We start from the raw sequence: 27,291 nt of genomic DNA on the forward strand, positions 1-27,291 counted from the left end.
ACATCTTGAGACATTTCTCCTTTTCATATTGTTTTATTCTACCTTTAGTTTTCTTTGATTCATTTTTTTTGTTTTTTTTTTAAATTAGGCCTCTCTCTTAAAAGTTCTGTATTTTGTTCTAGGTGTTACACCCTTATCTCGATGATCATAGTGTGCTTTTAATTCAAATATTTGGCCTGAATGCTATTTATGTTCCGGATCCAAGTGGACAGAGACCAGGAAAAGTAATCTCTCACCCTGGTCAGATCCTGGAGCTTAATACACAATCACAGTTAGGCTGGACTGCTGTTCCACTCTTTGACAGGTAAAGTGAAAAATATGTACTGCTATTTATCATTATGAAGTATATGCCAATAGTCTAAAGTTTAACATAGTTTCGTTGGACCTGCAAACATCTTCAGAAATTAATGGTGACAAGAACTGCAGATAGGGTGTTTTTTCATGCTTGAGAACTTCACACAAATGTTTTGTGAGGGAAGAAAGATGATCTTGTGGTTGAGGCACTAGAATAGGACTCTGGAGATATGGATTCAATGCCCAGCTCTGCCACAGTCTGCTTGTGGGGCCTTGGGCAAGTCATATACTCTTTATGCCTGAGTTCTCTATTTGCAAAATGAGAGTAATATTATCTCACTGGGTGTTCTGAGTTGCCATTCCAGCACTGACCTTGGTAAACCCAAACCCACTTAACTTTATTAATTTATGTTGTTGCTGAAGAAGGGAGAAATTTCACAACCTCTGGAGGAATTAAAGTTCCCACAGAGAAATCATTGATTTGGTTCTTTTTTGTTTCTGCAATGGCATTGTAGAATTCCTGCTCTCCATTAGCCTCTCATGAAGCTTACGTTTCAACTTAAACTCTTCAGATTTTCAGTGAGATGGTTATATTGTTTGTTAGCACTTCTATCCACTGACAGAAAACATCCTAAATATCTAAATTAATGGATTTTTAAAAATATTAAAATTGCAGAATGTTGGACTTCTGTGATAAGAAAACATTAATAACTAGATGTAGATTTTAAAACTGAGATTACATTGATTAATTCCAAAGTCACATTGTCTAGTGAATCTGCCCCTTTCTAAATTAAGATGGTAATATATGAGCTAACTGCAGGAGACCCTAACCTTGAGATCCATTTGAATAGTATTTCAGAGTGAGAGTTGTGTAGAGCACAGCATGTCCATATCCTCTTTGGAACACTTCAACCAATGCTGAATAATGAGATTTTAAAGTATGAATGTGTATTCTGTAACTTTGCAGTGAATGACATTTGTATAGACCCAAAAGCTTCGTAGAAGGCTCTCTTAAAATAATTCCTCATAATTGAATTTTTTATGTGTTTGGTGTGCATAACCAACCATTCTGTATATTCAGACTACCTTTGTTACAGAAGCGAAAATATCTTTAGTAAGTTGTAGAGCAGCTTATAGGTTTCAGGAAAGCATGAACCCCTACTCTGTTTCTGGTAGGAAGACTACTGGGTATCTGTACAGATGATCAAAACATCCACTTTTGAGCAATAAGCAAGTTATTGAGAGAGCAGAAGAGGTACTTTATTGATCTGGCTGCTACTGTTTGGAGCTCAAAATGCCACTGCTTTATATCCAATGTCTATTCCTAACGGTCATCTGGTGAAAGAATTACGGTACTTCCCAGATGAAACAGAAAAATTTGAGAGAGTATAGTACAAAACACAATTGCAACCGTAGTGTTTGCCTGAGGCAAACAAGGTTATGGGATCCCCTAAACTACTCCTTTTGAATACTTACCCATTTCTTGAAATGGCTCAAGTTTGTTATCTTGAACTGATGCCATAAGGTTTTGCATTTTTCATATAAAAATTATTTACTTCTGTGTACATCCTGAACAAAGTGTGTGTGTGTGTGTGTGTGTGTGTGTGTGTGTGTGTGTGTGTGTGTGTGTGTGTGAGAGAGAGAGAGAGAGAGAGAGAATTGTGGTGTTTGTGCAAATGAAAGATTGTAGTCAAGCAAAGTTTTAGTTCTGATCCTAGTCCTCTGCATATTAAAACTAAAAACTTTAGGCGATTTTATGATGTGTACAAATGTTAAGGTGATTAGTCTTTACAACTAAGATAGGGACATCATCACTGGTGGCAGGATGTGTATGAATACAAGTACATGTTCTTCTCCCCCCATTCCCTTCCTACTGCTCTCCCCATTTTCAGAATTAAAAACAAGACATGTATAGTCTTTGTCTTATCGCTGTCTTTTTAAAGTGTCTTCTACCCTGTTTCCTATTCCCACTTTATTTCTTGCTTTCTTTGTTTTGTTCTTCTAGTTTTTTGGGACTTTCTGTATTTTTTGTCTTTTTATTTCTTTTTCTCACCTTGAGCTCTGCTTCTAGCTCTTCACTTTCCTCTTTCAACCTATCTCTGTATGCACACACTGAATGTTGCCCTCCTTCAAACTCAGTCTCCATTTCCATTCCTCTTCTACTCTAGTCTTTATATATTTTCTTTGCCTTTGCCTCATACTATTCCTCTATCTCTTTCACTATTTTAGCTTTCCCTACTCAACAGTTATTTTCTTTTTCCCTGTGTGGCTCCCTTCATCCCCCAACATATTGTATTTCATCTTGAAAAGTGAGAAACTGAATGAGGATATGAAGCTAGGTATTCATCTTGATAATGCATAATACTTCAATACCTAGCTTTATTCCTTTTATGTTTGTTCAGTATTTATTCTCATTTTTCTTGGAGAGGAATCTGCATCTAAAATATGCTGTTGGATTCTTCAAGGTCATAGATTGGATTCTTGTATTGTAACGGGCCTGTAGCAAGAAACAGGTAGAGAGGAAAGACATTTCTGTTTAGCAGGTTAAAACCACCACCACTTCCAAACCAATTTTTGTGTGTGTTAAACTCAGCATTAGAGTTGGTTCATCATCCTTCCAGCTAGAAGCAAGGTGTTGTAATGGGTAGTCACAAGCTGTTACATTTTGAGGGGCTGAAAAGAAAGGCAGGGAGGAAGGCTGAAGTTATCCTATGAATTGTGTGTTTCTTTGTGGGATAAAGTTAAAATAAACCAACAATATATAAGATTAATTATATAAAACTTTAATATAAAGCTGTCTGTTGTAATTGTGATTTTCTTTCTTTCTTTTGGTTGTCAAATATTTGTGCTTTTTCATTAAGTTTTGGATTTTTTTGGATCTTTCCAAACATTATGAAACATGTACAAAGAGTAGTAAATTAATTTGCATAAAATTGACTGCAAAGAGCAATTAGTCCTTCATTAATATGCAAATCTGGTCCAGTGGAAATTCATCTATATATGAGGCTTAAATATGCAAGTCAGTCTTGCTGTGCTAGAAACCCAGATGCTTTTATTTACTTTGAAATTGAGGGATTTGGTTAATGATGTTGTTGACAGGAAAACTTGAATAAATTTGATGATCACCGTCTTTCATATTAGCCAAGAACCACAGAAGAAAATTACCAAGTAAAATACCAATTTTATTTGGTAATTTCCTATTACCAATCTAGTAACAAAATGTCAAATACAAGGTAATAGAGTTAGATTTTTTAATGTAGTGAGCTTGAGACTTAAAATGTTCCACAAAGATAAAAGCAATTTTTCTTAAACTTTGGTTTTCCAGAGGGTAAAGACATCTGCATAAACTGTATGAATAGCATGCTATCTGGAGATTTAATATTAGAAAGTTAAATCAGTTGCTTGTTTCATTTGGAGAGACTATATAACCCCGGGAATTAAAAAGCAGGCGCTTTGGAAATGGCTGTTGTCATTCAGCAATGGCCAAAGTGTTAAATGCCTCTTTTGTTACAGTTTTCACCAAAAAGGTTAGCAATGATCAGACAACTAATGTAGTGAACATCAGTGTAAATGGAGTAGGATCTGAGGCTAAAATAGGGAAAGAACACATTAAGAATTACTTAGACAAGTTAGATGTCTTCAAGTCGTCAGGGCCTAATAACTGGTTGGAAAACCATACTCCAGAGAGTGGTCATCAATGGCTTACAGTCTAGCTGGAAGGGCATATCAAGTGGGGTCCTGCAGAGATCTGTTCTGGGTCCAGTTCTATTCAATATCTTCATAAATTATTTGAATAATGGCATAGAGAGTACACTTATAAAGTTTGCAGATGATGCCAGTCTCAGAGAGGTTGCATGCAGTTTCAAAGACTGGATTAGAATTCAAAATTACCTTGACAAACTGGAGAAATGATCTGAAATAAATAGGATGAAATTCAATAAGGGCAAATGCAAAGTACTACCCTTAGGAAGGAATAATCAATAGCACAAATACAAAATTGGCAATGACTACCTAAGAAGGAATACTGCAGAAAAGGATCTGAGGGTTAGAGTGGATCACAAACTACATATGAGTCGTCAATGAAATATTGATAAAGCAGATATCATTCTGGGATGTATTAGCGGGAGTATTATAAGTAAAACATGATAACACTGATAAGGCCTCAAATGGAGTGTTGAGTCCAGTTCTCGGTACCACGTCTCGGGAAAGATGTGGACAAATTGGAGAAAGTCAAGAAGAAAGCAACAAAAATGATTAAAGGTCTAGAAAACATGACTGTGAGGAAAGATTGAAAACATTGGGTTTGTTTACTCTGGAGAAGAGAAGTCTTAGGGGTGACATGATAACAGTCTTCAAGTATGTGAAAGGTTGTTATAAAGAGGAAGGTAATAAATTGTTCTCATTGGCCAGTGAGGACAGGACAAGAAGCAATGGGCTTAAATTGCAGCGAGGGAGATTTAGGTTAGACATTAGGAAAAACTTTCTTACTATATGGGTACTTAAGCCTTGCAATGGGCTTCCAAAGGAGGTTGCAGAATCCCCATCATTGGTGGTTTTTAAGAACAGATTGGACAAACAGGGCCGGCTCTAGGTTTTTTGCCGCTTAGATGAAAGGAAATGTATGGTTATGGGACTGCTAAGAGCTATATGCCACAGATGTTTTGTGCTCAACAATAAAAATTAATTTGGTAAGTATCTAATGTTTGAGCTTGTGCATCTAGGTTTTTTGCCGCCCCAAGCAAAAAAATTTTTGGCTGCCCCCCACCCTAGCCTTGGGCTCCCCCACACAGACCCCTGCCTCCCCAGCCCTGGGCTCCCCCCCACACCAGTGCTGACTCTGCCCGCTCCCCCCTCACCTCCAGCCGGTCCAGCGTTGGCAGGGTTGGGGTAAGCAGCGGGGGTCCCGGACCGGGCTGTTCCTCAGCCCAGGTCCCTCCAGCCAGGGCTCCCTCCTCCAGGACCGGCCAGGACTCGGGAGGGCAGAGCTGGGGGACTGCCCCAGCAGGGGACTGAGGAGCTGGCGCAGGGTAGCCCCAGAGGGAGCGGAGCCTTGGAGAGTGGGACGCACGCCCCGCATGGCAGCGTCCCGGGCACCGGTCCCCACTATGGCCCCGCTGCTGCTGCTGCTCCTGGTCGCCCTGCCGCAGTCCCTGGGTGGCTCGGGCCACTTCGCCCAGCCCCGGCTGCGGTGCTGGGGGGCGGCCGCCCTGTGGCACCTGCAGGCAGCTCCATGTGCCCTGCGCGGTGGTCCCCAGCCCGAGTGTCCCACGCTTGGAGCCCGCTCAACCCAGTCACAAGGTGTGGGTGCTGCTCCCCGACACGAACCGCAGTGGTCCCAGGGCGCTCCTCCCCCTCTGCTACTGCTGGCAGTGCTGGCTCTAGACTTTTGTCACCCTAAGAAAAAAAAACAAAAAAACCCGATAGTCGGAATGCTGCCCCTGAAAATTTGCTGCCCCAAGCACATGCTTGGTTTGCTGGTGCCTAGAGCCGGCCCTGTGGACAAACACCTGTCGGGGTTGGTCTAGATAACACTTAGTCCTGCCTCAGTGCAGGGGATTGGACTGGATGAAATCTCGAGGTCCCTTACACTCCTACATTTATATGATTCTATGATTGTTTTCCATTCGGTAGCAAAGCCAGGTTTTGAGCAGGAGTGGAGCTGGGAGGGGGTGACGGGTCCATTATACCTATTGGCTTGAAAAGGTGCAATATGTACACCTAAAGGTGGCCAGGGGGCCAGTCACCCCCTGCCCTTCTATTAGCATTGCCACTGCTTCTATTCATTATGTAGAAAGCCTTTACAAAGACTAAGTGCTAAGGTCTTTGCTCTCAGCTTCCAGAGCCTGATTAGGAACCCTCTAAACCCACAGCCATAAGTGGATCACCTAAATTAATTTACAAACATCATATTTTATATATTTCAAATTTATAAAACCTTAACTGTTTCTTTTACTGCCATACTGTAACACAGGCTGGTGTTGAGATGCAGAGCTTTATCTTTCCCAGAGATCTATCATGTAACACTTCCCCTCCCCGTGTGTGTTTTCCACAAACCTTTTGAAGCACTGTGTATCCTCCCATTGTTGTTAGTTAATGTCACAGCATCTATCATTTTTCTGGGTGAAGAGTGGATGGGATTCCATTTTGGAGTCTATCACTGCTCCTTAATTACCTAGAGGGGATACTGTTGATTGATACAAAGTACTCCTCCTTTTTTCCCTCTCACCCCCTTTCTTTGCAGATCTCTCAGGACTTGACATAAGTGGTCTCTTGGTCACTAGCTTCAGTTGTGCTCACTTACGCCAGAGCTGAATTTGTTTCCCATTCTCACATGTCTGGGAAAGTGATACTTTTAAAATAACAGAGATATGCAGCTTAAATGGAGTGGTCTGTATTGCAGTTTGTAAAGCTGTGTAATTGTAAATACCCGAGGACAAGTTAACAGATTATGCTGCTCACGGAACTGCAGTTTGATTCCTGTGAATTCTTGGCACAGCTGTTTGGTATATAAATCCTAACAGTGGTGAATTCTAAATCCTTGATGTGCTGTACTAGGCAAAAAGTCTTTGGAGTAGTTAAGGAAAGAAAAATGTACTGGGTATATATTGAAGTTGGCTCTTTAGCTCATCACAATGATATTTAGTATTGCAGGTGGGTCCAGAAGCAGGGAACATAGAGGGAGAACTGAACATTCAGGGTTGAGACTTCAGAAATGTTTCAGCTGGTTAAAAATGAAATTTTTTTGATTTGACAAAACATTTTGAAACAATTAGTTTCAGTTTGCATCAAACAGTATTTTTGGGAGGGAGGGGAGATTGTTCAGTTCTACCCCGAACTGAAAAATCTATTTTGTGCTCAGCTCCAGTTACAAGCACATCTTATTTTATTTATTTTGTTACCCTTTAAGTAACACAGATGAGTCATATGTTGCATACAAGAATTCTATAAAATCTTTTAGAGGGAAATCCCTAAAATCCAGAACTGAATAATCCTCAGAATGGAAGCCACTTGAAATTTTGACTGTTACTCAAAAACATATCCTTTCTGACTCTTTTAATTGCTGTGTTCAAAGACAAGAATCAAGAATTGTATGGAATAACAATATTACTTATTTTCTTAATATTATATGTCACAGTCCATGTTCAAAGCCCTTACGAACTTTTCTAATTAGTCCACGTAGCACCCATGTGAGATATTGTCTCCGTTTAACAGATGAGAAAAAAAGATGTGGGGTAACTTACCCAAGGCCAGAGACAGTTGCAGTCTTGGAGCCAGGATTAGAACTCCAGACTTACTGATCCCAGTGCTTAAACTTCTTAATAACATCATCTGAAATTGAATGCTCCCAGCCAACAGCAGAGAAATGTACAGTTTCTGACTCCCAACTGTGTGGTCGTGTCACTAACTTTGAAAACTAATTTTTGATCTCACCACTATACCATTATCGGAATAATCATGGGTGCCTCGATTTCTTATTTCATCTAGTTGACAGAAGGGAAACCACTCTTACCAATATGTCTCAAAAATATTTAATCAATAGACCTCTTAGCATAATAGTAATAACTTGAAGGTACATCCTGCTAAATTTATAACCTTTAATATCCTAGATTAATAAACACTTCAGCCTTCTGCCTTCGAGTTTATTATAAATAGATTATCTCCGAAACACAAAATCTCTTCAGTTATCATCTAATTACACTTCAGTTCTACATTTGTAGTACTAGGGACTCTATTAATAGTAAAATTGTGAGGGAAAAACAGATATGGCCTGTTTTGTCCATTTTTTGTCCTTGCTTCCTTTGCAGTGACTATGTGAGGAGTGGTGTGCACAGTGCTCCGTTGTTTCAGGGTTCTCCAAGTGCAGTAAGTATTCTGGATGATGATGAGATTTTTTTTTTTTTCTTCTGACAAACTGGAAAGAGGGGGAACGTAGTGAATTTTAATACTTATGAAAGGGAAAGACTGGTATACTAATGATGGACATGGAACTGTTCACGTAAACCTTTATTCACACAATTTGCCTAGCTCATATGAGTTAACTTTGAGAAAAATACGAGAGTAAGGATTGTTTAGATGCTCTCTTTAAACTTCTTGCTACTCTTATACAACTTCAAACTTCCTTTCATGTAAAGTAGGATCCCAATGTAATGGCAATGATCTGAGCTAACTGAAAATACTGGTGGTTCAGTTAACCAAAGTTTCCCTAATCCATTCCCCTTATGGTTCCTGGAGATCCCAAAGAGAAAAGTACCAGTTTATTTACAGAAGTTCATTAGTTCACAGAGTTCGCATGTGCAATAAATTCAAAATACACAAGGTGCAAGGCAGTGGAGAATTGGGACGTAAATGGACATACTGTGTGTTTATTTTCTAGGCACCGCCTTTATCCATCTAAGTGACACACCCCTGTATAGTGATTGCATAGGCACATGATCCCTGTGGGCACTGGGGCCTGCCATAGCTGGCAGAATTGATTTTATTTTGCCCTTCCATAGGATGTAATCCGGCAGCTGGCATTTGCTGGGCCCAATGTCAACGGAATGCTTTGCTCTCTTGTCTTTTATATGACCTCTTGGGTGTCTCTGCTGCAGGCTGTTATTGTGGCTATGCAACTGCCTGTATATCTGTGTATGTATATTCACATGAGCAAAGATTATTTCTGAGAGTAAATATTGCATGCCTGGGTTTCAAACGTTTATAAAAAAGTTAGATAAATTGTGGTACAACACGTTTTTATTGTATGAAATAAATTAAGCTTCAAAATTTCAAAAGATTTTATCAGTCCAGTATCAAGAAATTTGCCTTTTGAGATTGAGCCCTCTCTCACTGCCTCTGGTATGATGGGGTCTGATATAATTTAGCCACATGGAACTATACATTCATTCCATTGGATTAAATAGCAAACATCTGCAAAGCATCATTATATTTATGAGATATTGCTCTAGTACACTTTTTTTATTGCCCTGGATTTATAACTGTGGTGTTAAATAAAATCTGCTGATTTCAAAATTTGAGGCAGTGTTTTGTTTCTTGCTGCTATTGATGCAAACGTGTAAATCGCTATACCTGCAGAATTGTAGAAGAAGTTAGTTTAGGTTCCTGGATATGCAGTAGCACCAAACTGTTGTGGCTTTAGGGTCCTTCTTGTAAACTGTAAAATTAAGAAATATGGTAGGTACTGGGTATTATGGTGTTGCGTAAACAAATATATATAGTCCAAAAACCATTCAAAGAGATTACTAAATAGAAAACGTGCTCATTATCCAAGAATACTAATAGATAAAATAGGCAGAGGACGACATTGTGCTTTGCAAAATCTTACATCCTAACTTCCAGTACAGAAGCTTGAAGTGTGAAGATAAATGATGGACAGTTTATGGGAGTGAAAAATAGGCAGTTAATGTTTAATCTTTTTTTCTTGGAGGAATCTGACTTTTTCTGTGTATTTTGCAGGAATTTCTCCAGTCTGTAATCTCTCAGCCAGTGAAGGATGTTATGGCTGAAGGTATAAAGAAAAAGACATTAAAACTTTTGCCAACTTTTGGCAGTGTTACTCTAGAGTTTTGGGATGGTCATTACTTTGAAGAGGAGCATTATGAGCTAACTGTAAGTTCAAGTTTATATGATGGAAATTAAATCAATCATTCATACATTATACTGGTTCTCCTACCTCCCTAAGTACACCTTCAACGTCTTTCTTGGAAGCTTCTCTTAATTTCCTTCCTTCTGTTCTCCGTAGACCTCCTTAAGGTCATCTTCAGTCACTTCCTTTTTTCCCTTCACAGTTCATCACTTGGGTACCACATCCTCTCTCTTTTGTCTTTGTTCATTATCTCTCCACTTGAGGATAACAAAGCTACCTTTCCATCCCCATCCACTCCCTCTCTATTCAGTCTTAAGTGTCCATACTTTTTTGGCATCTCATTCTAGTTATCCTGTGACACACTAAAGTTAATTATGGCAAAAACTGAAATCCCCTTTTTCCCAGCAGAATAATGGTTGAGTCACTAGCCTCCCTTTCACTCAGGATCACTGCTTCAGTGTTACTTTTGATTCTTCTGTCTCTTTAACCCCTACATCTGAGCTATTGCCAGCTTTTTTGGTTCTTCATCTGCAACATTCTCTAAATTTCATCCTTGCCCTCCTTTCCTACTGCTGAAACCCTAGTCCACACTTCAACTAATTTTCACCTTGCCCACTGTTACCTCCTCTCTGGTTTCGTCTCGTGCTCCTGTAATCTATCCAAAATGGTATTGCCAAAATCATCTTTCTCTCACCATGTCCATCCCCTCTTTGAATTGCCTAATTGCCTTTCTTTAATCTTTTACATGAAATTCAAGGTTCTCATTCTTCCAAGCTCTTCAGAACATCTCAGCTCTCATTTCTTCCTACTCTTCCTCTCACTGCTTATGTTCCTTGAAGGTTGCCCTTCTAAGTATTACTTATATATCCTTTCACTCTACATGATTTCTTTCATTCTGTCCCTTACATCTGTAACTCACTCCTTAACCTTGTACACCAACCAACAAGCCTACCTTCCATTCTGATTTGAAATCCTCCTTAAAACTCGCTTTTCTCCTTAAGTTTATCAGTGCTAATTCACCAGAGAAAAACTATGTCAACCAAAATTTAAGACTGTGTCTTCCTTTATGTTCTGCACAGGAGATTAGCACTCTGTAGCAAACATTAGACAATAGTAAGACATAAATACACTAAATATTTATATGCATATACAGTAATATACAGTAATAATAGTAATACATAGCAAAGACAAGATTGTCAAGCAGGTTTAACAATAAGATGCATCAGAGAATGTAAAGTATGTAGAAGTTGTATATTACGTACCTCAGCTATTATTTGTTTGTTGTTAACGGTTGTTTTTTTATGTTCTCACCTTTTGTTGTTAACCATTTTCAGTCCTTGAACATGGGGCTCGGAAGAAGCAATATTACACATCTGCCCTGGTGTATGGTCTTAGCCATGTAAGAAAGTTGCGCCAGTTTAATTTAAAATGTTTTTTGACTGGTGCAAGCTTATGCATAGAAACTTCTTTTGGTTTAAGTGTGTCCTGTTTCGTTTGATCTTAAATCTATCCCCAATCAACCTAACCTAAACCAAAATAAACCTGGTTTAAGCCAAAATAAGAATATTCAAACAGACTTTTGTAGTGGTTTAATTAAAACAGTGTAAAAATCACACCTTTACTTAAACTAGTGCAACTTTCTTATATAGAGAAGCTTTTTCAGTCTCCACCAGAAACCTCTCCCAGTTGTGTGCTTGCCCAGGGTATACTGGTGTCACGCAAGTACAATGCCTAAATTGTAGGTACTTTAGTATGTGAAAGTCAAGCTGGGATTGGGGCATGCTTTTTCAGAAATGCAAATTTACATTTTAGACATAAACATAGTGATGCTTGCTTAATCCTTCTGATAAAGTTATGGTAAAACAGACACTTTTTAGATGTTACATTTATAAAATTAAAGCGACACAATCAATTTGAAAATCGCTTTATCTGAAAATTATGTATTTTCTATATTACAAGTAATCTCTAGTCTAACTGAATATTGAAACTGTTTAGTTTGATTATTTTGTACATTGACAGCTTTACTGACTGTGTAGGAGAATCAACGAGTTTCTTCCCCACTGAAATAATTCTTGAAAAATATTAATAGAAGTGCAGAAAAGGAATTTAATATTTTCAAGCCCATACTAGTTACAGATCTGTAAAATACTGATTTTTCTTAAAAATTGACACCTCCCGAAACAAACAAAAAACGTTGTCAGTGTCCCTTTGTCCCAAATAATTTTTCAAGGGGGGGGGAGGGGGAGATAATTAGTTCTGAAAGTATTAATCCAGTTCATGTTTTAATAGCTTTGATCTCATGCTTTATATCAAATGTTTAAAACTGTACCTCTTTAAAATTAAGGTTCTAAACAACCTTCTAACTGTTGCTAACACAAAGAAATTTGTGGACACTCAAGCAAACAAGAGAGGCCAAGAGCTGTCACAGCTAGTTCTGCACAGTATGGATAAAAAAATAAGAAAATTGGGACGACATAGCCCTGAATATTATCAACAAGAGTATTTTTACAAAGAAGCAATGGGAAATACTTTTTACAGTCTTGTGGTAAGCGTGAACATTCTAAGCTTTTGCTATAAATTAACATGTAACCTCTAATTATTTATTATTTATTTCTGTTTATAAAATTAGAGGCATCTCCCCAAACACTCTAAGCACCTCTGAGGCATACTTAAATAAATCAGTGTGTTTCCCTTAAACTTTTGAAAAAACTCATCTATACAGGGAATATTTTCTTTGTTTTTAAACCATCAGACAAAATTGTTGTGGCTCTTTATCAAGTAAACCACAGTCAAGTATGAAAGGTGATTGATGTATCTGGACTTTTCAGAACCCTGTCAAATCAAACAAAAACTTCCCACAACCTGTGTTTTAAACTTAATAGTTAAGAAGGCTTTCCTCAGGCTGGTTCCAAATGAAACTTAACTAAAAAGAGATGTCTTTTTACCAAAATGTGTAGATAAAACAAGCCTTTTTCTGTGTTGTTACATTCTCATTACAAGGAATGCCTGACTTTTAATATTAGCTAGCCCCAACTTCCCAAAGCATAGCTCTCTTTTAGTGTGCTGGGGGAATTATTTAATGCACCACAGCTGGTCCAGCCCTGCTGTAGTAAAAAGAATTTGTTTGTGATACGCGTAATTTAAAGCTTAAAACACTTTGAATTCTCTCTCAATACGTGTTAGAATTTTACTGAATCTTGAATATAATTTAAAAATATCTTCCTGATTTATTTATCCTCTTCGTAGCTGGAGTCGCAACTATGGCTATTGGTGCTGTTTCTGAGCCCTGGTTTGCACTACAAACTTATGTCGGTATAACTTGGGTCACTGGATGATTACCTGTTCTGTTCATTCCCTCTGGAGCATCTGGAATTGGCCACTGTCAGAAGACAGGATACTGGGCTAGATGGACGTTTGGTCTGACCTAGTATGGCCGTTCTTATGTTCTAATCCCTGCACTTGGAGCAAGCATCAGTGCTCTTTCCTTCTTTGAAAGAGGAAGTATTAACCCATCCCTGTCAGTCCATGTCATAGGTGCCTAGTACTATCTTATTCTGTAACATTCAGAAAAAATCCTCCTTCCTAAATTCTAGCACTCTGGAAACTTGGCACAAATTGGGTGTCTCCAAGCAGAACTCCAACATTTTCACTGGTCATGAGACCAGGTGAAACCCCTTTGCCCACAAAGACACTTTGAGGGAAAGCAGTTCCCATCTGATTTTAAACTCATATTTGTGTACTAAGACTATTCCTCCAAAATGTACACCAAGGGCCGGCTCTGGCTTTTTTGCTGCCCCAGGCAAAAAAGCCGCCGGCCGCCCCTCCTCCTCCCCCCCCCGTGGGGGGGGGAGGGCGGCCGGAGCCCCGGGGGGGAGGCGGCCAGAGCGCAGGGGGGAGGGCGGCGAGCCCGACCGTGGCCCCACTCTCCCCGGGGGCTGGAGCGCCGCGCCGCCCCCCTCCAGGTGCCGCCCCAAGGACAAGCTTGGTGGGCTGGTGCCTGGAGCCGTCCCTGTGTACACCCTAAATGGGTCTATATGCTTTCAACCTGGCACACAGTCTATTTGTACTTGATTTGTTTCCATCTCTCACAATCTGTGTTTGACTTTGCTGGTACTGGTGGCTTACCAGTTGGTATTGTTAAATGCATTGTGACCAGCTACCAGGTTCTCATGGTGGCTAAATAAAATTTCCTCTTTTGAAACAATGCTTACTATTATCACACACATACAAAAAGCAGGGGGTATTTAGGAAGGTAATTCCAAAAGGCATAGAGATTCCTATGCATTAGTTGAAGGTGATCTTTTGATTCTTGTAATGTGGCAGGAAGATCAGCAGTATCATGAATCAATGCAATCTGACACAGTTACAGATTTTGACTTTCAGATCTAGGACTTATATAACTGAGTAGAATGAGAAAAAGATGTTATGAAGGTAAAGAAAGCTACTCATTTGAAGTGTCTCAACTAGATCATCCAGTCTTCTGTCCCTTGGCATTTTTGGAGATGTTATTGGGTCAGTAAGGTTGCTTATAAATACACGTTTTGCATATAAACCAACCTTTAAATTCAGTCATTTGGCAGTTAGGTTTCAGAGAGTCATAAACACTCTATTGTCACTGCCAGGCAGAAAAGACCCAATTCAAGTTTTTTTTCGGCTTCAGCTTGATTACTTTTTAGTCTCTAAAGCACTTCTCTTGCAATGTTAATTGACTGCAATTTCTGTTTTTCATGACTTGTAGAAAATAACATCAGGTATAAACGCTTCATAGAATCATAGAAATGTAAGACTGGAAGGGACCTCAAGAAGTTATCAAGTCCAGCCCCTGCGCTGAGCCAGGACCAAGTAAACCTAGACCATCCCTGACAGGTGTTTGTCTAATTTGGTCTTAAAATTCTCCAATGATGGGGATTCCACAACCTCCTTTGGAAACCTATTCCAAGGCTTCAGTACCCTTATAGTAAGAAAGCTTTTCCTTAGCGCTAACCTAAACCTCCCTGCTGCAGTTTAAGCCCATTACTTTTTCTACTACTTTCAGTGGACATGGAGAACAACTGACCACATTTCTCTTTATAACAGCCCTTAACATACTTGAAGACAGTTATCAGGTCTCCCCTCAATCTTCTTTTCTCCAGAGTAAACATGCCCATTTTTTTTTAAACCTTTCCTCAAAGAGAAGGTTTTCTAAATCTTTTATCATGCGTGTTGCTCCATTCTGGCGTCTCTCCAATTTGTCCACCTCTTTCCTAAAGTGTGGCTCTCAGAATTGGACACAGTACTCCAGCTGAGGCCTCACCAGCGCAGAATAGAGTGGGACAGTTACCTCCCTTGTCATACATATGACACTCCTGTTAATACACCACAGAATGATATTAGTGTTTTTCACAGTTGCATCACATTCTTGACTTGTATTCAATTTGTGATCCATTATAACCCCCAGATCCTTTTCAGCAGTACTTATTCCCCATTGTATATTTGTGCACTTGATTTTTTTCCTTCCTAAATGAAGTACTTATCTTTACTAAATTTCATCTTGCTGATTTCAGAGCAATTCTCCAATTTGTCAAGGTCATTTTGAATTCTACTTCAATCCTCCAAAGTGCTTGTATCATCTGCAAATTTTGCCACCTCACTGTTTATCCCTTTTTCCAGATAATTTATGAGTATGTTGAATAGCACTGATGCCAGTACAGGTCCTGTGGGGACCCCGCTATTTCTCTCTCTCCACATACCTATTTTGTTCTTTGTAAAAGCATATGCTGATACAATTAATCAGGTTCAAACTCTGATTGAACCAAGTGTTATAAGGAAAAGATTGCTTTACTTTTCTGAGTGGAGTTTCTTCTGTATGTGATGCCTAAGCAGGAAGATTAATTCTAATAAATCTTTCATATTTTACAATTAGGAGCATATTGTGTGTTTATTTTGCAATTTTCTGAAGTGTCTGTCAGTAGCCACTTTTTGAGATGGAATATCACACTATATGGTCTTTAGGCCTATTTTGGCATAGAAATGCTTAATTTCATGTCCTTATTGTGCCATGTTTTCTCCCACCTTCAAATCAAATATGAAAAAGATTTGGTAAGAATGCCTAGAAAGCTCATTATAATTTAGTAAATGTAGAACAATATTCAGTTACCAACAGTCTACAGTTAGGCTGCCATGGAGTAAGTGAGTTACTCGGGTTTATTTGTATTAGTTTATGTCTTCAAGAATACAGTGAGTGCACATGCTCTTATTTTCTTTGTCAACTTAATTGCCATAAGGGATCAGTCTTAAACAAAGTGGGCATGAGGGCATGGAACTGAAGTGATTAAAGTAGCTGAACAATCTATCTTTGCTGTAGCCAATCAACCTCCATTTCTGTATATCCCTAAGTAATATTAGGAAGGAGTGGTGTCCTCAAGTAATGTTTCTTTCATCAAATATTTTAATATAGAATACTTTTAAGGGAAAAAATTAAAAGGAAATGTCTCAAACCTCTCATCTACAATATATTCAAGTCTGTGCATCTAGGTCAACCAATGTTTTATTTCATTACAGGAAAAAGTCCTCTTGAATGCAGGTTATGGTCATCTATGAACTATCTTTTTGAGCTTTCCCCTCAAAGGTGAAGAATATTGGGTATCAAAATGATCAAATTCTTAAACCGGATCAAACATATTTTCAAGCTCTACCTAAAACTAAGTATACATTATGTGTATTTTGCCTCCATTTTATAACTTACTGATTTTTTAAAAAATATAAATAATAGAATTAAGAATCTTTTGTACAAAAAGCATTTCTTCCTGCATGTATGGGGTATAAATTGTATACATCTTTACATTAAAGTTGTTCCATTTACTGCTGACTCAAAATGTACTTTTGTTGTTTTCCTGATTATAAATGTGAAAGTTCATTTTCAACAGCTATTATACTGTCAGCAACAATAGTTGATTAAAAAGTCTCTTTGTACCTTATTGTCTTATCCATTAGGAAATCTCAGTAAAATTAGGTTACCCAGGACAGCATTGTTGCAGCTCAGCTTCCGTGTGCTCTGGCCTCCTGAAATAGTTGCAGGATGATGCATTGGTCTTCTATCATTTGCAACTCTGTAGGTGTCAAATACAGAATGGCCACCTCTTCACTCCTTTGCCACATTGCAAACCCCTTAGTGGCTTAATGATACTTAATTATTCATCCATATAGAGCCAAATTCTCAGCCCTGCTTGCATAGCTATAAGGGGCTTGTATGAGGCACAATCCTTTTCAAGTTCCCTTAGCTGGCTGCCAGCTAGAACTGACAAGGATGTGAGGACGTTGAGGTGGTGATGGTGCTGTTCTTGTTCAGAGCCTCACCTGAAATCTGCCCCAAAATCTTGAGTTCAGTATATGACAGAAGAACTTTCTGAAGTCTGACTTCTCCCTGGGATAGGGGAGTAGTTGCATAGCTGTGTAAGCTGTATGTGGCTACACCAGGAATGTGCTTCACTCCTGAAACCAGACACACTTAGATGAAAGGAAACGAATGGTTATGGGACTGCTAAGGGCTATATGCCACAGATGTTTTGTGCTCAACAATAAAAATTAATTTGGTAAGTACCTAATGTTTGAGCTTGTACATCTGCAGCTCTTTCTAAATGTAAAGCAGAGTTAAGTGTCCACACAATGCATTTAACAGCTGGAATGTTTTCTGCATTCCTGTGTTTGCATAAGAGATCGTGGATAATCAAATTATTGTGATGGGCAAAAAATGGCAAATAGACAATTCCCATTTATAATAACACTTGACACATTTGCCCTTTTATCAGAAACAGTAACTTATAGGTGAAGGAAATTTTCTTGATGATCTAGTCATACAGTTCCTCCAATGATGTATTTTTAGGAGGATGGTAAAGAGAGACAGTTTCTTCATCCAAGTGTCTGCTTCAGTGTGTTTGTAGTGTTTGCCATTGTCCTTCATACTGTACCAATAATCAAATTTATCTTATTTCCTCAGATGTTCTTAGTCCCTTCTATTCAGCTGAAAGCATCCAAACTAAATCATTTATATTTCAGATATCTTTTTTTCTTAAATGGACAATATCAGCTTAAAAATTCAATTAAAAATTCCTTACTTGTGTTACAAATTATTCCTTAGATTATTAATGTCATGATGATATGCAGGCAGGAGCAAGCAGCACAGAGAGGCACATGTGATTGTAACAGAGGTTAGTGTTGTTAGAAATAACCTGGGTGTACTAAGTCCTATAGTCTTAATTAACTCTTTAAATGCCTTCCAGCACTACCAAGTGAAAGAATTGCATTATCTGATTTACTGTTCACTCTTTATGCTGTCAGTACCTTTTTGATTTCTCAGTTTGGCAATGAAAATAGATTAGTCAGTTTCACTTTGCCTTTAGTCAATTTCACACGCAAAGAATACATTTTATAAATAGAATATCTGTACTCTTGGTAAAAAAAGAGTTTTGTATCACAGAAGGGATTGTTGATGATTTTAAAAGAAAATCATTCAATCTACGATATTCTTTTTAGTTTCTCTTATCCATATCCCCATCTTGGGAGTCCCTACCATATCTAAGATAATCAGCAGTGCTATGTGGACTGGCAAAATTTGGCCACCGCATTTCAGATGCCTGGTGTGTCCTTTGCTGAAAAGGAAACAGCTGGGTATTTTCTGACATAATGTGCCTAATCCACCTCTGCTGTCATCATCTTAATTGCTGTTGCTGTTTTTTTAAGTCCTCTACAGAAGGTCTTTGTAATGACAAGTGAACAGTTTACGCTTCATAAGCATATATAAAGAAAGCTGCTGCTAATTGGAGGGGGAGTAATGCAGTTATGATTCTTCAATATTTAAGTTACAATTGGTTAAAAGGACACATTTTGGTTAGTATTTACTCTGCTATATACAATTCTATCCAGGGTGAAATTTGATTGATAAGGTCTGACCCCAGAAATGACTATTTTGGAGGGAGAAGAGATGTTTGTTTAAACCTTACTTATAATACCATCATCAGCATATCTATTACTGTTTTATTTCTTATTTTATCTGTGGTTGTGAACTGTTAACGACTACAATAGCCAGTCAAGTCACAAGGGGGGGAGGGAGAATCCCTGTCATACCCCTGAAGAACTCCTTTTTTCTATACCCTGCCCTCAAGGGTTGTAGCTGTAATCTTCCAGATTAATAGGACTCTTCAAAGCCCAGCAGTGATGCCCCTTAATCTACCAGAGGGGGGTTACTGTTGAGTAATGTACTCCCTTTCCCCTCCACTGCTTATCCTAAGGGCTCAGTGCACTGCCTCAGCAGCACTCCCAGCTCCTAAAAGGCTGAAGAGGGTTGTTTTTAAACTTCTCTCTCCTCCAAAAGTTACATTTCTGTAGTATAGATAGCTATAGATAAAGTACTCTCACAGTTACATGCCAAAACTTGTTTTTGCTGAATGTTAAGATTTTTCCTTTTTGCTCCTCCTTCCACAGATAACAATATCTTTAGAGAGCATCAGCCTGGAGCCTTGCTTTCTATAATCATTGAAGGGCTGAAGGTGTCTCCTAACTCCCCCTTCCAGCTTATTGACTCACTTTGTCAGTAGCTTGTGTGTTATGAGAAGATATCATTCTTTAGAATCAGAACAGGGAAAGGAACATTGTTTGCACTGAGAGAATCATAAAGATGACAGTTCTTTTTTTCTAAAGCATTCAGTGTGTAATTGCTGAAGACATTCCAAGCCATTCTAATGAAGTGTACTGTCTGCCAGTCTGTGTGCTCTTCCTAGAGAACCATCTGTTACACCTCAAATATCTAAAGGTCTGCCATCATTTATTGCACCAAACAGATCAATTTCTTTGTCTGACGTGCAGTAACTTGTGAATGTGGCCTCCTAGAAGGTAGTTTGTTACCATGCAAAGCACAGGATCTTCTGTCCGCTGTTGCCATATAAAAAACATTTTTTCATGACTCATCATATCAAATTTCTGATATCAGACCTACTGATTAGATTTTAATTTACTTGATAACATATATAAATACTAAAAATTCCTGAATGATTTTTCTCTTCACTCAATCATTGTTGCATCATAAGCTTTTTCTTTTGGTAAACCAAACCTTTCTTTGTAATACTCTGTAGGTCTTGTGTATAAAGGCAACATGGCCTTATTGTAACTTGATTTACTGTTCCTTTAATTAGATTATTTGTAGCTGAAACAAACCTTTGTTAGCCAATAACCTAACAAATCTTGCTCTGTCATGTTGCAGCAAATAAAGATATTTCAAATTACACTGTATGGTGGTTACCAGAAGGGTTCTTCTGATAAGCATGTAGGCCTTTAGAACGCAAGGATATAGGACCCAATCCTGCAGCATATGAAGTCACTGGGACCTTAATGTGAGTAAAGGCTGCAGGAGGCTTATAATGGTAAATTTTATGGTTATTTGCAAACCCATTACTCCCCCTTCCCTGCTGTAGATTCAAAGAACATCCTCACTCCCTCATTCATCTGAGACAGTTCATTTCTTTCCCCCTAATACTTTGACCTATGAGAATACAAGTGCTTTTTTGAGAAGTGCAGAAATGTCCTATTGTGAGATTCCTTACCTAAAAGACTCTTAAGACTTGTGCCTAAATAGGTAGTACTCTTCCATTATTTTTTCCATTAAACAATATGAAACTAATTAAGACCCTGAAGCACATTTGTAACTTTGCACACATATGTAGTCCCAGGGACTTCAAAAGGACTACTCACATGCATGTTTAAGTCTTTGCAGGATCAGGGCCTAACAGTGCAGGAATTCTCAGCTTTCCTTCCCTTTCACTGTACTATATTGTACCCACATAGTCTAATAGGGTCCTCTACTAAAACCTGACCCACCAATGGAAATCAAACCACAATACAAAATTCACCATCTTGTGAAAGTAGTCCTGTAATACCCAAACTTGAGGAGGTATTAATGAAAAAGCAGCTTAAGGTAGGTGAGGTGAAGAGCAGAATCCATAGTGAAAAACGCTCAATGAAAATCTTAATTTCTGTGTATAGTGCTTGCACACCACAGTGACGGTACCCTAGACATGCGTTAGAATAGATATTTAGTTGGACCTAAACAGGTCCCGCAATCCTACCTCCTGTGACCTTATTTTTTTTATTAAAAAGTAAGATATTGTTCTCTCATTCCCACAACCTATTTGCTAGGCACTTTTGGTACTGTACATACAGTATGTATGCCAGGATTCCAGTCACTTGATTTAATTGTTTACAGAGGAACACACATTATGTAAATATTCTACTGTACCTTGTCCTTTGGAGTGCTGCACATACTTATAGTCGTATGTTCATAGTAAATGTTTTGGTAACTTTGTAGTGGTCAGGGCATATTTGTTAAAGCCTGATAGACATTTCTTTACAGTAATAATATTTTTAATCCCTCTTGCTTAAATTGCTTGATAGTCTGCAATAGTAATTACTATGTGGCTGTGGGGATCCATCCATTTTACGTACCTTAAATTGTTAAAAATTAGCTTCCACCCAACCCCCTTTGAAATCATTTGGAAAAGAGAACTGTTGAGCAGATGCCAATAATAAATCCTGTTGAGATCTCTATATCCTCCTGATAGTACTGCCTGTGCCAACTGGAGACTGACTGGCATGAATTTGAACTCTCTGTACCACTTGATATATTATGCTTCAAATGGACCAATTACAATAATTACCAGCTCTGTGGCTGGGGCTTTAGTGCTCAGTCTGCACCTCATACCCCAGCTAGCTGGCAATATATTAAATCCTACAAACTCTCAGTTTTTCAAATAAAATGAATGTGAAATTAAATACTTAGAAAAATTAGAAGAGAGCTTGAACTGAAATTAAATGCTAGCCAATGGTGATGGTGTTCATGATGCAAACTGTAGATTGCTAGAAAGTTACAAAGTTAGGCCCAAATCCTGCAATCAGTTCAGCATGGGAAGACCCTTTTGCAAGGGGGTCCAATTGCAGGATCAGTGCTTGAAAAAGTACAGTGGGGAACACTTTATAAATGTCTATAGATTGGTAGAAATTCTTCCTTATATTTCAATATATATTTTTAAGACAGTGAAACTAAGTCAGAAAAAAATCTGTATAAAAAAGGAGTGGTACACTTTTAATTAAGCCATTGTTACTTTTCAATTGTCTTTTACTTTTCTTATCAGAACCTTAACTCTCTCAAAAATACAGCATTTTTATTTCTCTGCAAAAGATGTTTTACAGAGAAAATGTTTTAAATCATTTAGTAGAAAAATAAATTAGTGAGGAGGGATTCCGGTAATCCTTTTAATAACAATTTATCTTCCCTTGATGACCGGGGTTGCTCAATAGCCATCATTCCACTAGGAACAAAGTCTGCATCAAGGTACTTCTTGTGTGCACAGTCGCCTATGTTTGGATGTTGTCTTGTGTCTCGACCCTCCACTGGGTATACTGAATAGTTGTTAAAGAAAAATTTAATCTTATAATATTTTAATCTGTATTATTACTAGTCCTTTTCATTGTTTCTAGTGTTGTGATCTCTTTAATTATTCTGTAGCAATGATAGCATTCCCTGTATCAAGGAGGCAGGGGAACTTTTGGCATAAATCTGTCATAAGTTTATATGACCTGACATATGCTTCAGATGGACTATTACAATAATCACTTGTACTGCTGTAACTTTGGCTACTTGGTAGGTGACCCATGTACCTCAATTAGCAGAATAGATTGTATTATCTAGATAGTAATTTGTGTGTGCCCAAAAAGTGTCTGAACGATTTTCATTCAAAAAGGTGTTGAAACAAAAGTAAATGGATGAAATTTAGAGGTGGGTAAATTAGTGTAAATTACAGGTAGTTAAGTGGGTGTCTAAATTAGTGTCACTTTGCATACTGAGCAGCCAGAAGAAGATGTAAATTAAGATGGAAGGTTGGCACTTTAAGTTACTCTTCTTATTTTTTCCAGTTAGTTGTTTTTCCTCCCAAATTACAAATTACACTCCCTTTCCCTCCCTTGACTCAGGGAAGTTTTACCAGTTATACTGGGATAATAAAACGGTATAGTTAAACTGATACAGTTACATGAATTCTGGAATAAGAGTGCCTTTTCAGTTTAGCTTAAACCCCTTCCAAAGCAATGTAAGCTAAACCAAGAAAAGGCATTCTTATACCTGACTAAGGGTGTCAACATTGGGAGTTATACTGGTATAACTGTATTGTTTTAAATTCACATTTATACTAGTATAACTTTGCTGTATAGACATGCCCTCATATTCCCTTATAGCCACTTAGGGTGTGTCTAGAGTAAAGGATAAAAAGTGGTGTTGGTGCAGGGTGTATTAGTGCCCTTGTCAACAAAAAATATGAATTCTTGAAGGGAAGTAGGTTGGGAACTGGAGGGGAATAAAGATGGGAGGCAATTCTGTTTGGTGGTTCATATATTTTATGATGATTAGGGCATTAAAAATTAGTGAGACTTGATATTTGAGTGATGGGAGAGGCCGTGCTAAGGAGGGAATGGTCAGCTGTAGCACTTGAAGGGAGGGCAAGTTATTGCAACCTCTGGTTCACAATCATAAACTGATTACACCTGGGTAATTTTTCATCTCTTGTTCTTAAACATTTAATGGTACTACTGGAAGAGATGCTGCGTCATGTTGTTCACCTCCCAAGCTGTGTTTATTATGCTCTTGCTGGTGTCCTCTGGATGCCTTCTCTGCTTTTTTAGAATTTACTTTCAAAATGTACCATTTTCTTCAAAATCATTCAACGGAGAGATTCCCCAGGACAGCCTGTATGTAATCTGTTGACTTTTCTTATTCAACAGGGGAATGTTTTATCTTGTAAGGGAAAGGGGAGCATAAACTGGAACAGTTTAGAAATGCAAACAATGTTGGGGAAAGGAGGATTTGCTTTTTGTTCCTTCTCCACAAATCATTATTATTATTGAAACAAACACCTCTGCCTACAGGGAAAACAAGCTATTCCTCACCTTTCTTGGCTAGATATTTGGTGATTTGGAGCCAAGTGAAAAGTGAGGGGGGTATAATATGTAGGGATAAATGAGAAAAATGTTAAGGTACTGCATTGGGTTTCAACTGACAACTGCTATCAGTTTCATTGGCGTCAATCTTGTGCAATGTTGAACATTTCCCCCATTATCTCCTTTCTGAAGACTGGTTAATTTTTAAATTGGATCATCAACATTCTCTTAACTCTTGAAGTTTATATTATACAAAGTTGAGCCTTAGAACCACCACAAACCTCACTCCCTTCTGCTCTAAATGCAAGATGTGTTTCTTTGACCTTGCCTTTGCTAGCACAAAGCACAGTGTACTGTGTACATATAAGATATTACATTAAACATAAAAAATCCCATACAGTTTCCCTCTTGGGAGAGGAAGAGAAAGAAAGAGCACATGTGACAGATGCTAATCATGTTCCTTAATGCATTTCTGGAAGTTGCTCAGATACTACAGTGATGAGGGCTGTCTAAAATAGAATGAATCTCCAGCACCAGTATTTTACAAAATGGTTGGGCTTTTTTTGTTTTGTTTCTTGCTTGTTTTGGGAGGCTTTGTTTTCAAATTGTATTTACTAAATCCAACTTAAAGCTACCTAAGAAGATACAAAATTGACCATACATGATTAGGAAAACATGGACTATTATCCAGCGTATCTTAATATTGTTTATGCAACCCCATTTGTGTGCATGACTCTTCATAGAACAAATAAGTCAGTTAGTGGCTTGATGATTTTATAATTTAATTCAGATAAAATATAGGAGGAGGATGGCAAATTAAAAAAAGAAAGAAAAAGAGAAGAAATATATCAACTAGTACTTCAGATCAAGATTTTAAAATACATTTTCTTTCTCCCTCCTCTTATGAAGGTGGCATGTTTATATCAATATTATTAGACAGATACTTTGCATCTATAACACACCTTTTAGATAAGGATAGCAAAGTATTTACAAATATTAACTAACATGACATGAAATAGTTAAATACAATTATTAGTTTCATTTTACAGATAAGTAAACTGAGGCATAGAACTTAAGTGAGTTGCCCAAGACTATATAGTGAATCAGTGGCAAAGCTAGTATTCTATTCTAGATTTGCTCTACTAGTATGTGCTGTTTAAGGAGACAGGGCCATATTCTCAGCTGATGGAAGCTGATATAACTCTAGTGAAATCAATAGAGGTCTACTTACACCAGTTGAAAATCTGCCCTACAGTGTGTAGTATTCCCATGTTTCCATTCCCTCAATCAAATCCTATCTTTTCCTAAAGATGCTGTTTGATAGAAAACACAACAGTACTTCTGTATTAATGCTGAACTCTTCTTTCTTTTAGCTCCTTCAAAGTGTTGAATTTCTCCTTGGGGATGTGTGACTTAATAACATTGCAAACAACTCTTTATCTCTGTGCAGGGAGATAATTACTCTAACGACCAAAGTGCTACATTGAAACTTTGGAGGTCTTTTGCGTGCATCTAAGTACCCAAAGCAGCCCAGAGGAGTCAGTTCTGAGTACTGCAGCAGCACAGATCTTGCTACTGCTGTCCTCATCTTCAGTCACTATGGAGAAAACCATCTGCTTCTGCTTTGAGTTGGAAAGGGGCTTGTGTTTCAAAGTACCCTCCCCCCACAGCCCATCCCTGTCTCTAGCTGCTGTATTTACAAGAGCAGTGAGGGAATGAATCTCTTGGGTTAAAAACATTCCAGTTTAGTTCTAATTAAAATAAATAAATGAAAATCCTGCTTGCATACAGACATACAAAAATAGTCTTTGTGTGAGAAGTAAATCTACAAAGTTTATCTGCCTTAGAAACAGATAAATCTACAACTGCTCATTGTCTTTTTTTTTTTATTATAAACTTATTTATAGAGTGTCCTTTCCTCCAGCTCCTACTCAAGATGTGCAGAAGGCAGACACTCAGCACATTCATGGGTCCTGAAATAATTTTCAGGGCTTGTGAAATATCATGTTGCGTAGCTTTGATCTAATGTGCTGGGGTACCATGAAAATATCATATTTGAATGTAAATGTTATGCTAGCCAAACTATTTGAAGGTATCTTTCCTTTGCCAGAACCACTTTTTCAAATTTAAAATACAACTACTAGCAACAATATATATGGAGTTACATAAAATAATAAAGCTTTAAAGTTTGTATTCTACCTGCAACCTATTGAATGAGATATAATAGATCCCCTCATGACAGGCCTAATAAAATGTTGACTATTAAAAAAAAATTTAAAAGGTAAAGTTATTTTTTAAAGAAATGTTATGTTACTATAGTACCTCCACTTCTGAACTCTGAATTCATACTGCTTCTGCAATTACATACATCCACTACCATAGGAACAAACCGATTGTACCATGCATGCTGCATAATATTTTTCTCAAAATGGAGCACAGTTCTGCAGCAGGGTAGATTTGATGGCTATGGAATACATAGAGAGCTGTTCATACCTATCTTTTCTAAAGAACTTTAAGATGCAAAACCCACTCTATAAGTGCAAAGTGCCGATTTGCTCTTGTGCATTGACCTCTATCAGCCTGTGCCAAGATTTGGAAAAGACTCGAGTCCTTCTTTCCAGTAAAAACAAGGAGTCTGGTGGCACCTTAGAGACTAACACTTCTTTCCAGTGTTCAGGAGCAGTTGATAAGGCTTGGATTTTGGGCCTCATCGCTGGGTCACTGACAGATGCTACAGGTAGGGTTGCCAACCCTCCAGGATTGGCCTGGACTCTCCAGAAATTAAAGATTAATCTTTAATTAAAGATTATGTCCTGTGATGAAATCTCTAGGAATACAGCCAACCAAAACTGGCAACAGCTAGCTATAGGTGGATATGTTGGTTGAGTGATGGACCTGGGGCTAGAATCTGAACCCAGTTGGCCTCTGTTTGGAGGCTGCTGGGATGCAGAAATGGATTACTCCTGTTGGAGATTTGAACGAGTGCTTTGAGTGGGGATTCAAACCCCAGCATGGTCCGAGCTGGGGAGACACAATTCAACCCTGTGTCAAATGTGAGGCCTTGTGGTAAAGTGGGATTCGAACCAGGACTTTGATGTTTAAATTAATTTCAAACATTCAGCTCGCCCCACAAAGACCCACTAGATGGCGCTCTCTCAACGAGCAGCGAGCCCCACTTTCCCAGCTCCCTAGCGCTGCCGGGGACCCCAATGGCCGGGCTCCGCCACTGCAGCCTCTTTCCCTGAACCTCGACGGCGGCCATCGTTGTTCAAGCCCACGTGACGCGGCGGCGACCAATCAGGGCGCGGAAGGGGGCCCGGACTCTTGTCCCTGTGGCCGCCATTAAAGAAAAAGGGGCTCGGAACTAGACGGGAGAAGAACCCCCCTCTCTCCCCGCCCCGGCCGGGACGCGACATGGGGGCGACCCGCTGACAGTAGCCGGGCGCTCAGGATGCCGC

At 38.5% G+C, this 27,291-nt stretch overlaps 1 protein-coding gene across 3 annotated transcripts in view; it reads left to right on the forward strand.

Moving 5' to 3' along the window:
* LOC128825557 (uncharacterized) overlaps positions 1–16,699 on the forward strand; it is an 87,776-nt gene extending 71,077 nt beyond the window's left edge. For all 3 annotated transcript variants that reach the window (XM_054008159.1, XM_054008158.1, XM_054008156.1), the window contains exons 26-30: positions 123–304; positions 8,100–8,157; positions 9,748–9,900; positions 12,222–12,422; positions 16,418–16,699. In XM_054008159.1, coding sequence (XP_053864134.1) covers positions 123–304; positions 8,100–8,157; positions 9,748–9,900; positions 12,222–12,422; positions 16,418–16,456 — 633 coding nt within the window. In that variant the 3' untranslated portion in view covers positions 16,457–16,699. The remainder of the gene's footprint in view (positions 1–122; positions 305–8,099; positions 8,158–9,747; positions 9,901–12,221; positions 12,423–16,417) is intronic.
* Positions 16,700–27,291: the final 10,592 nt, after the last annotated feature.

The sequence above is a fragment of the Malaclemys terrapin genome, chromosome 18 (assembly GCF_027887155.1).
Source record: "Malaclemys terrapin pileata isolate rMalTer1 chromosome 18, rMalTer1.hap1, whole genome shotgun sequence".
Taxonomy (NCBI): Eukaryota; Metazoa; Chordata; order Testudines; family Emydidae; genus Malaclemys; species Malaclemys terrapin.